This window comes from Papio anubis, chromosome 5 (genome assembly GCF_008728515.1).
Source record: "Papio anubis isolate 15944 chromosome 5, Panubis1.0, whole genome shotgun sequence".
NCBI classification, from domain to species: domain Eukaryota; kingdom Metazoa; phylum Chordata; class Mammalia; order Primates; family Cercopithecidae; genus Papio; species Papio anubis.
Genome location: NC_044980.1, coordinates 66782998 through 66795104, shown reverse-complemented (window position 1 = coordinate 66795104; position 12107 = coordinate 66782998). Strand labels below are relative to the sequence as shown.

General features: G+C 40.5%; 1 protein-coding gene across 3 annotated transcripts in view; it reads right to left on the bottom strand.

The window, feature by feature from the left end:
• The window catches only part of ARHGEF28 (Rho guanine nucleotide exchange factor 28), a 313224-nt gene that overhangs the window by 152553 nt on the left and 148564 nt on the right, over nucleotides 1–12107 (bottom strand). For all 3 annotated transcript variants that reach the window (XM_021939454.2, XM_009208611.4, XM_021939453.2), the window contains exons 5-7: nucleotides 9908–10091; nucleotides 7291–7471; nucleotides 3397–3466 (exon numbers count right to left, since the gene is read on the bottom strand). In XM_021939454.2, the coding sequence (XP_021795146.2) occupies nucleotides 3397–3466; nucleotides 7291–7471; nucleotides 9908–10091 (435 nt within the window). The remainder of the gene's footprint in view (nucleotides 1–3396; nucleotides 3467–7290; nucleotides 7472–9907; nucleotides 10092–12107) is intronic.

The following is a 12107-nucleotide window of genomic DNA, read 5'->3' as shown; positions in this document are numbered from 1 at the left end:
ATATAATCTACTAAGAATCTTCTAATAGATTTCAAAGTGGAGGTTTGCTTTAGGGTTTTTTTCTTTTTAAGAGGGAGCTCTTATGTTCAAAATGTTTTGTTTTTTCAGTTGAGTCTCCTCCAGACTCATGAATGGAAAAAAACTGATTGAATGTTTCCACTTCAGTTGAATATTGCCCTCTGCTGGAATATGCATACAATTTCTAGTATTCTTTCAAGGGTAGACAAATACAAAGGCATTGTCTAGATTCAAGGGCTATAAAGTATACCTACTAACTATTTGGAGTCAGAGGGCTTGGATTTCTGTCCAAATTCTTGTGCTTATTGGTTGAGTAATTTCAGTCAAATTGGCAGCCACGTACATTACCTTGACTGCCCCAAACACCTGTCAAATTCAACTTGTCTAAAATTGAACATATATTGTCACAATTCTGCTTCCTGGAAGGCCCATCCCACCCAGCGCCACACCCCAGGAATGGAGGCATCATCCTTCTCCCTTACCACTGACAGCCAATCAGATCCTACACTTTCAGGACCATACTCACGTGTCCCCACCTCTCCCATCTTGTCACACTGCTGTAGGGCAAATCCTCTTCTGCGTCGCTTTCAGCAGCCCCCTGGCTGGTCCCTGTCTTCCACTAGGCCTCTCCCATCCATTCCCCATACTCCCACCAAAGTGAACTTTAAAACACTTCCCAGAGCTGTCAGGGTAGAATTCTAACAACTTGCCTCATGTAGAGCCGTGCCAATCTGCCTACTTCTTAAGCCTATGTTCTTGGCATCATTGCCACCACCATACAGAAGCACAGACATGCATACACACACACACACACACCCCTATATCCCAGGGCTTCAAAATGAGCTGCATTTTCCCCAGTGCATCATTTGGCTCAGGACTTTGTATTGCATGTAGAATTCCCTTCCCTCCATTAGATCACGGCTCCAGGGCCACTTCTTCCAGGAAGCTTTCCCTGACCACTCCACTGTCACAGTCTACAGCATGCTAATACACAGAGCTACTTGCAAATATCTCCTGTAGCAATTATCATACCATGCCATGAGAGCTTGTTTTTCTGCCCCAACCTCAAACTGTAAGCCCCTTAAGAACAACTTGGAATTAAAGTACTCCTTTAGACCTCAGTGTTCTAAACTAATTTGAAGGTAGAATACAAGAAGAAAAGTTTGCAAGAGGATTTTTTGAAATCAGAAGTTGATTTTAAAAAAGAAAAAGTAAGGGTAGAGGCTTAAATAAGCAACAAGGTAATATAAAAATGCAGTCAGCATTGCCACAGGCACTTGTAATCAAGAAACTTAGCTCCAAGTTTATCAGAAAGCTAGAAGTAAGAAACCTGATCAGCCACAGGTACAGCAGTAAAAGCGAGCTGAGCCGGGCACTCAGGTGAAGCTGCGTTCCCAATACAAAAAAAGAAAGAGCTTTCTCCTGCAGGTCTTCAAGGAGAAAGCACAAAGTAACCCACCACCTTGTTGGGCAGCAGGGTCAACAGTGGCTCCCTCAACACAGCCAGTAGCAAGTGGCACCCACAGGGGAGAATAGTAAAGGCAATTCCCTGGGGCTCCAAGCAGGTGCAGTCTGAGGAGGAGGCTCAGCTGCTCGGGCTTAACCCAGGAACATATGCAGTCAGGATGGGCCACACAGAGTCAGCAACTCACCAGAAATATGCCTTCTCTAAGATTACTTTTTTTTTTTTTTTTTTTTTTTTTTTTTTGAGATGGAGTCTTGCTGTATGCCAGGCTGGGTCACAGTGGCACAATCTCAGCTCTGCAGCCCTCACCTCCCGGGTTCAAAGCAATTCTCTTGTCTCAGCCTCCCAAGTAGCAGGATTTACAGGTGCACACCACCACGCCTTACTAGTGCATTTTTACCCCAGTAAAGAGACGGGGTTTTGCCATGTGGTCAGGCTGAGGTGCCCAGGGCCCCGACCTCAGGTGATCCACCTGCTAAACTCCCAAGTGCTGGGATTACAGGCATGAGCCACCGTGCCCAGCCAAGACTACTTTTTAACAAACATGCAGGTAAAGAGTTTAAGATCATAGTACCTGACAACATAGCTAGAATCCAACTCTTGTGTGAGGCCAGTTAAAAGCAGAATCAAAAGGATTGACCAGCTATTAACATTGGTGGCTTAGGAACAAGGGCCTTGTTGGATTTTTCCTCCTAGCCCCAGCATGAAGCTTGGTGGTTCTCAACCCTATCAGACCTATGCCTTTTACATTAACAGGTATTTTGTGTTGCTCCCTTCACTATCTTGAAATTAAGTTAGTAGATCACATAACTCTACTCCCTAGATACATACAACCTTATCTTGATGTATAATTAAAAATAAAAATCAATACAATATCCTAACTAAAATATGAAGCAAATGGAGAGGAACTGATAAGAAGATAATATGTATTTCAATACATAAAACTTTTGCCCTGACTACCCTAGGAGATGCAATAATGTGGTTAGATTTTTGCAACCACTGGGTTTTGAAAACACACAATCAGGATTTATTCCAGACAAGAAATACTGGAATATGCAAAAATATGCTTCCTAGAATAAAAACTTCTGTTTATTACTACAACTTACTAAAAGACCAAAATTATTTGCATATGGAAAAGCAGAAGTCACCTGAAATGAAGTAAGAATTGCATGCCTAGATAAACTGTCAAGTTGGGGAAAATGAGGAATGATGATGTTCTGCAAATGAGCTAGGTACTATGCACAAGTGGGGTATCGAATGATTCCATGTGGCACGTTGTGGAATAGAGTAGGAACAATGTAGCATAAAGAATATATCTTCTTTTATGAACTTCCACCACAAGTAGAATCGCACATGCCGTCTCTGAATTACCATCAGAACTGTAAACAGCTGTACAGGACAACTCTTAGTTGCATAGGACTGTACATTGATGAACATCCAGCAGCCCTGGTGCCTCAGTTCTAAATGCCAGTGGTGCCCCCCAACCCTCATGATGACAAAAACTCCATGACTTCCAGACTATCCTTGCTAAGCAAACAGTAGGCGATCCACAAAGGTGGAAGGAACTAAAGAACAAATGGTTGAACGAAGGACTCAATGAATGAACAAACTGAATGAGGAAAACAATCAGAATGTCAAGAGAGCATCCTGAAGATCAGGAATGCGAGAGGACCTGGCCCCGGTCCCAGCAAACAGCACTCAGGACATCCCAGTTACATAGAGAGTGGAAACAAACAGTATACTTCATTTCATGCTGTCCGAGGACCCAGAGGCTTTGCTGTATCCCACACCCCTAACCTTGCCTCTGAGCCCCTTGGTTCCTGGCCAGCTTCACCACACACTTCAATGGACTGGTTAGCTTGTTGGTCCGGAGCACTTTCTGGCTGCCCTAAGTGGGAAAGGAGCATGCGTACCTTCTTCAGTTTCTGCACCGCTGGAGGGCATAGCTGTTCTTTCCTCTGGCCTGGTTTCTTGCTCAAAGGCCTAGGAAACAATGGGGGAAAAAACAAGAAAGCACAGAAAACCATTTGAGGTTTCAGATATACAACAAGAGGCAAAAGTCACTATCAACGATCTCAGAGCTAGGAGGTTGGGAAATAGTGGGTGGGTGAAAGCTGCTGGGAGAACATATAGCCAGCACCCCAGGAGGAGGGCGAGCAAAATCAGGAGAAACTCCAAGGCAGGAGCCAAAACTGTCCCTGCCACTAATCTTTTATTGCTTCTGCAGGTCACACCAAGCAGAAGGTTCTCAGGAATATCATGCATGTACCAGAAACAGAACCAAAAATCTTGACGCCAGAAAGAAGGGCTTCTGGTCTGTGCATCTGCCACCTGGAGCAGACCAAATCCACATCCTAAGACACAGGAATCTCAGAGGACCAGGTGAGGGGCTAGGACCATGATCACAAGGAAGATCCAGGATGACCATGGGTCCCGCGCCACAGGTTGGCACACACTGGTGCAGGCTGGCCCTGGGTGAAACTAAGTTGATGAGCCTTCCAAAAGGCTTTAGCAAAAAGTTGCCCTCTTGGGACCATCCGAATTTTCTTTTGACAGATTTGCCACAGCCAGTGAAAATGTGAAGAAACACAGAATTATGTATTGATGTGCTGAATAGTAAACCAGCCCAAGATGGCCCCAGCACAGGTTCTGAAATCAATCATCAGTATACTTGGGCAGGTAATCACATAACTGACATAGGTCTCTTATCCCCTTGGGTGTATCATTAAGACCTGTGGTGCTTCATTCTTTGACTATTTAGGAACAATGCCCTGCAGCCAGAGTAAAAGGAATGTAAAAAATATATACAATTTAGCAAACCCAGAAACAGGCAGGGAGCAACAAGTGCCTGGTCACCCACCCGCCATGGGCTGTTAAGTCACCCCAGCCCCACCTCCAGGACACCGTGTTCTCTCCGAAGGCCCACCATGGAATGAGTGGCTGGACCAGCGCAGGTCCATATTAAGGGGTAGTGAGGAGATGGCTGCATGAGCACCCATGGATGGAAGAGGGGTCACCACACAGGCTCAAGGCCCCATGTGTCTACCTGGGCTGAACCTTAGCCCCGATCCCCCTGTCTTTCAATGAAGAGAGTTGCCAAGCCTGTGTGAGAAAAGAACATCAGGCAATGCTGGTTTCTGATTACACAACAAAACTTGAAATAAGGAAATGCTATTTTCTCTTGAAAATAGAATATATTCAAACTTAATTTTTATCCTTATAAGTAATTTTGAATATACCTTTAAAAACTTAAATTTCCTAGTTGCTTATTAATTTTAGCCAAGCTCTAGAGTAGAATTATCAGCATTTGGATTGTTATGATGAAATAACTAAAAAGTGATTAAAAGACATGGCTACAGTTTGCTTATTATTTAATTTCCTAATATTCTGTCTTTACGGTTTGGATATTTAGCACCACCTTCCATGTTAACATTTAATGTTTATTGGAAACTGTCAGGCCATCACTGTCAACTGAAATACAGTATGAAAGCACCAACCCTTTACAACTCTGAACAAGTATGACTTCTGACTGGGTTCACCTGGAGAGCTCTTATATATCGTAAAGCAAACTCAGGTTTCCACAGCAAGGTTTTACTGTCATTGTTCTACAGGACTACAAATAACTAAGCAACGCCCAAATCCAGAGACTAAACATATCTCCTTGGAGAAGACTGAATATGGGCTGTAGTTCAGTGAGAACAGATCAGTCACTCAAATCAAAGTCACCATCTATAGCTGTCATATCAAAACAGACTTTTAGATAAGATTCAATAAAGCATGAATACTTTTTACACAAAATCTATATGTAATCTCATAATATTTATCATCCAAAGTTGTAAAGCTTTAGTGTGGACAACCTATAAAATAACTATCACCTGCTTACATTTAAAATAATATCTAACCAAGTAATACGCACCACAAAAAATTTAGATAAGAATACAATAGAATCACTTTGTCAGGCAAGTAACAATTAACGTCTTTGGATGTCATAAAGAATCTCTCAGCCCTTCCTTCTTGGTTTCTCTGCTCACTAACAGCCATATACCTCAAGAAAGGAAGGAAAAAGAGGGATGTGGAAACTTGAAACATAAGGCCATTCCACTCCACTGATTCTTGTATCAAGTGTTTTTCATAAGATGAAAATCTCACAGAAACCGGAGAACCATCTCCATTTGGCCTTTGTGATTATGAAGTCCACTACAATAAATTATTGAGGTATCTAGATTTACTCATCATAAATCTTCCCCAAGGTCATCAGTATTATCTCAAACGTATATGAGAAATCACAAATGTAGCCTAAGACTTTAGAGGATTTTATAATGAAGCAAACATTCAATAGAGTTTGTTCTGTTCTTTTCAGGATAGTCACCAAGTGCCATGCCGCTGTCTGAGCATGTCTTCCGAGGAAAGGCACTTGGCTGAACTCTGTCCCCCTGGAACTGATGCATGGCAAAACCAAGTGTCTGCCCAGCTGGAATAACCACCACTTGGTGCTTTGGTGAGAAACCACAATGATGGCTGAGCGCATGCCACTGCGCCCAGCTAATTTTTGTATTTTTAGTAGAGACGAGGTTTCACCATGTTGGCCAGATTGGTCTCGATTTCCTGACCTCATGATCCACCCACCTCGGCCTCCCAAAGTGCCGGGATTACAGGCATGAGCCACCGTGCCCAGCTGGCTTGAGTAGTTTTAAATGACAGGCATCCTTAAAAGACGACCCTCATTCTGTATATACTGTATGTGATGCTGTATGTCAGAAAATTACAAACCAAATTCCCTAAAACCTAGCAAAGAGAGAAAGATCATACTCTGAAGACCATGTTTTATTTTAACTGTTTAAATAAAACTCTATATGGAGTAAGCCAATAATAATCTTTGTTTGATACATAACATTTTTGGTTTATTTCAATTATATGAATTATATGAATAATTATTTCAATTACATGAAGCAAATATTCTACAAAAGCTGAACCTGTGGTCAATGATAATATTGGTTTTCTAAGTTGACTTTTTACTCTGTAAAGCCTAAATAGTCATAAGACCTGTGCCTTGTGAAGCAATGTGCTTGAGAACACAGGAGGCCACAGGATCTGGTGAGTGTGTCCATTAGACCCCGGAGCACTGCCAACTAGATTGACTCAAGCCCCCTTACTCAAAATAACACTTTGATTAATCATAATTAAAAGATGGAAATATTCTTAGTATTCTTTCAAAATCTACCAAAAAAAAAAAAAAAAAAAAAAAAAAAACAGAGAGAGAGATAAAGTTGAAATGTTTTAAACCCTGAGATGGGCATGCTATGATAGCACTCAAAGGTGGGGTTTGGACCATGATGGGAAGGGGAAAACCTCTTTGGAAAAGAACTAGGTTTTTACCTGTTTCCATTCAAGTAGAATCTGTACTGGCTTCTGTACTGGATTCTGCACTGGAACAAATGCTTAGCTACATTTGAGCAATACGAAAATCCGGGAGTAGATATTATACATGTAAGATAGCCCTAAATGTAACTGCTTTAGATAATAATTATAATACAATCAATACATTAAGAGAAAATATCCAATATTAAAGTATTAAAAGCCAACTATGGAAAGGCTCAGAAAAGAAAATGAAAATATTATACAAACTACTACAAAATATATAATAATCTTCATTCTACTGATCTAATGCAGTTTCCAATTTCATGTCCCCCAAGGTTTCATTTAAAAAAAAGTCCTACCCCCAAAAAATACTGTTCTCATAATAAGAAATTGATGCCTGCATTCTCTGAAGCATGCATTATTGTATGCCAGGATCACTGTGTACAAACCTTGACAAGAAAGGCTCTATCCCAAAAGTATTTCCGGAAGAGTTTAATATCTGCCTCCAACAAATGCTCAGCTGTGTGGTTAAGGGTCAGGGTCAGCGTTTCCGATGAGTGAATGTAATGCAAGGAGGCTTCTTCACTGAGCTGCACTCGGGAGAAGCTCGGCGACCATCTGCCCTGAAAACTGAAACAATACAAATCAAAACCCACACAGAGCTTCAAAGACACCAGCCCCAGGATCCCAGCACTTAGGATCACTGCCCCGATCTTACAAATCCAACTGGCAAAACGATTCTTGAAAGTCACCTACATGCAATAAATACATAAGATCATGAAAACAGATACTAACACAGCCACCTTTCTTTTTCCACCTAGAGAAGAAGTCTATTGAAAACCACTGACATATACTACATACTTTAAAGGTTTACATAAAGAATGAAACGGTACTGAATTTTAAACATAGTACTTTACCTCAACATTTCATTCTCCTTTTAATCTGAAAAGATGCCTCTCGCTTTACCGGGGCTACCTGTAGTAGAACAAATTAGCTGGCAGCCAATGGTTTATTAGGTGATTACTGTGGAAACAGATATGCTCTCCAGGGAACATGGTGAGGTTTGGATGTTATAAACAAGTGAGATATTCATAACACATGGTACCATTGTTGTAAATCCTTTCTTATGCAAATTAAAACATGCACAAATTTGATCATGTTGTATTTCTGAATACACTCATACATAAAGGAATGACATTTCCACCTAAATTCTTGACTATATACTTATTTTCTGTTGTATCTTGGCTGAGAACATTTGTACATTTGTAAATTACATGTAGGCTTCATGGTTAGTATTGCAATATTTTGGATGGCTTATAACATCCTGTAAGAGTAACAGTAAAGAAACCTCAAAGGGAAATATTAATGTTCTTGGATTACAGCACACCTCAACATGTCATTTCCCACCAGATTGTTTCCAGATTCCTCAATGCACAGAACTAGCTCTAGGCCCCTTTCCTCTTTTAACATGACCTTATTTTGTTAATGAATGTTTGCTTTACAAAAATATAGTATATTTCCAATGAAGTATATGTTATCTCCATCAGATGGAGTGACAAAAAGAGATCCATAAAGAACAGTTGTACTCTAAGTCTTGGGGGACCTCTCCAAACTCTTGACACTCATTACTGGCAAGGACTCCAGAAGTTTCCAGAAAACAACTCCCCATGCCAGTAACAAGTCACTGAGATGAATGGTCTCTGAACCTGAGCAATAAGGTCATTGCTGTTAATTTAGAATATGGAAGCTCTATTATCATATCACCAGAATTTAGCTTACAGTCTACTTCTAATCCCATCCATGAATGGATTTATTAGACCTAGAAACTTTTTAAACATGTATCGTCTCGTCTTGGACACAGTAAAAAGATATAAAGCTACCAACAGATGAAGTGTGCCTCTAGGACCTCAGTGGAACACAGAACTGTTCACAATGAATGAGTCAAAGGAAGTGTTCTTGCCTTGCCCTTTTTAGCCAAGGAAGTGGGGTCATGTTAAAACAAGGAAAAGGACAATTCCCTCCAGATAGGCTTGCCCCTTGGTTGATGGTCATTTGATCAAATGAGAAAAAAAAAATAAACAAAAAGCTCTGATTTCTACTCTAATGTCCACTTATGTACTACATAACCATAAATTAATTACACGGAGTTCCATGAGCCAAACAAGAAAAGCCAGTCCATCTGAACATGCCACGTAATAATACTGTAATAATATTTAATATTTATGTAGCATTTACTCTAACAATGGTTAATATTTATGTAGCATGTTATAATTTTCAATGTACTTTCCCATTTATACTTTGGTTTTTTACCACGTTAAGTAAAAAAAAAATCACTATATATGAATCCATCTTTCATAAGCTAAGAATAATGACTGACCTGAACCATTCTAAGTAACCAACAATACACTCATTATTCAATGGAAGTGTTGATACCCTCATTAACATAGATAACATTATAGTTTACAAATTATTTTCTTTACACTATTTCATCAGACCATACTGACCATCACATTGGTTAAATCATACCATAGCATTTGTCTGTTATTCATTGATACAAAACAAATTTATATCATTTCAACAAATATTATATGCTGGACATTGTACTAGAGTATTGCAGTGGGTAAAACAGAAATAGTCCTAGACCTCAAATGATTAAGAGATATATATGAAACAAATGATCACATATATAATTATAAATTAATATTACGAATTAGTCATAATGTTACTCATACTTAACACTGTGAATTAATCATAATCATCAAAGAGAATAACACAGAAGGGGGTGACATTTAAGCTGAAATCTAAATGCTAGCATTTCCCCAATTTTTTTTCATTATCACTCATTTCAGAGCCTTTTGAGACCTTTTTTCCTGTCTCACCCTCATGAAACATTAATACCAATTATATCAATATATCTGTTTATATGATCTACGTATGTGCATGAGAGCTAACAGTAAAACATAAACCAGCATTAGCTTGTGATTTGGTTATTTCCATTTTTCTATAATGCTTGGCCAACTTTATAGAAATAGATTAAGAGAGAGACTATCAAGTAGCTAAACTCACTTTGTGACATCTTCCACCAGCTTGGAGTGTCCGCCACGTAAAGCTAAGTCTAATGGTGTGGCACCATCTTCGTTGGGTAAAGCTAAGGCCTGGACTCCCCCCGGGAGACGCAAGAAGAACTGGGAAAGCTTAGCCAGGCCCCATCTCATAGCCAGGTGTAGAAGAGATTCTCTGTGAGAAGATACTGAAGAGGAAAAAACACATACCATATTAATTCCTCCATTTACAAAGTTTGTTTTACACATTTTATCAAAGGGACAATGTATTTAGACATAATAAGAATGTCAGAGTTGGAAGAAATTAACAATGGCACCTAATGGCTATATCTTATTTTACAAATTTGGAGAGTTCAAGAGGTAGGCAGTAGGTGCTGGGGCCAGGTCCGCTCAGCACAGGTAGAGTGTTCTTTCCACCTACTGCATTACACATTCACGTCCTCTTTCACTAGACATGCAGTGCAGTCATCTAGGGAAGCAGGTTCTAGGAAAGGACCATTCTTTGGAAACAGACACTTGTTGATATGCAAAGAGTTCCTTGAGGAGATCCTGCAGCTCAGGCAGGGAGGCTCTCAGAGGCCAAGGCTGTAGAGGGACCTCCGTTTCCACCCTTTGTCCTCAACGCTGCTCCTCCCCTGATGAGAAGCAGTAACAGAAATGGCTTCATATGGGTCGTTCTCAAACTTCACAGCAGTGCTTTAACCCATCTACTAAATCCCTGAGATTATGTCAATATTGTCAAAGCCACCCCAATGCGCTGCTCAGGAAGCTCGGCCTGTAAGGGCCCTGCACAGAGGGCCCTTGGTCGGTCCGTGTGCGTCAGCTCCACTGTGGTGTTGGCCACTTTCCGTTATCATCTTCCAGGCAGAGGGGTCCTTGAGGTATTTTATTCCCAGCACCTAGCGTAGTGTCTGGCAAACGAAAGCTATTGAGCATTTGTGGCATTGCATGGCAATTGGCTGTTGAAATCTCTACAGTTTGTGTATGTTTAAATTACTTAGTTTGAATAGTCTGTACATTGAATTGTTCACTTTAAAATGGACACTGAGAACAAAATGACCTACTTCTCCACAGTTTCCTGTCCATATTAACACTATTTTACTATTCCATTATCTTCATTAGCACGATTTTACTATTCCAGGAGCCACTTGCCCAGGCAAATGAATGATTGCTCATTATAGGAACCTTCCACAAGACTAACCAACTATTCAGTAGAAACCAACAAAATGCACTTTAAACCCTAAAAGCAATCCTAACTACGTTATGATCCTTCCCAAGTCCTGATCAAGCTTCTTCCCTGTCCAACATGCCCCGCCCACCACCATCCCCAACATTAAAAGACCCTTATAAGGCCGGGCATGGTGGTTCATGCCTGTAATCCCAGCACTTTGGGAGGCCAATGTGGGAGAATCACTTGAGCCCAGGAGCTCAAGACCAGCCTGGTGAATGTGGTAAAACCCACTCTCTACAAAAAATACAAAAATTAAACTGGCATGGTGGCACTCGCCTGTGGTTCCAGCTAATCAGCAGGCTGAGGTGGGAGGATCACTTGAGCCCAGGAGGCAGAGGTTGCAGTGAGTGGAGATTACACCACTGCACTCCAACCTGGGCCACAAAGTGAGGCCCTGTCTCAAAAAAAAAGACCCTCATTAAGCCAAACTTCAAGTTCTCAGTAAATTCTCACCTCACTGCTCCCCCTTCAAGACACCTCTAAGGCCCTGTGGAGGTTGTGTTCTCCCCTACCATAGTAGCCAATAAACTCAACTTTGTCTTACCAGCAGGCTGTGATAATGATGATATTTGGGAAGCCAGGTTTCTACAAAGCTCTAATTTGAAACAATTAGAAGGAAACACTCCACCATGAATGAATGCAAAAAAAAAGGCTTAAATTTTTAATTGTTTATATATCTATATCTATAGAGATACAGGTATCTAGATCAATGAATGCAAGGCATTATACTTACAATATGTAAATGAACTCATCACAGTGAAACGCCACCAACTTACCAGTATATTTGCTCTATCAGTCATCTGTGTGACACAGAACATATCCCCCCAGTAAAACAACATTCAAAATACCAAAATATCTAAAAACAGACAAGGCAATACATTCCTGCCAGACCTTTGTTTAATATACTTGATATCTTCAGCTTTATGAAAATTGAAAGAACTATGTTAGCTATTACAGAACTTATCTTTGACTA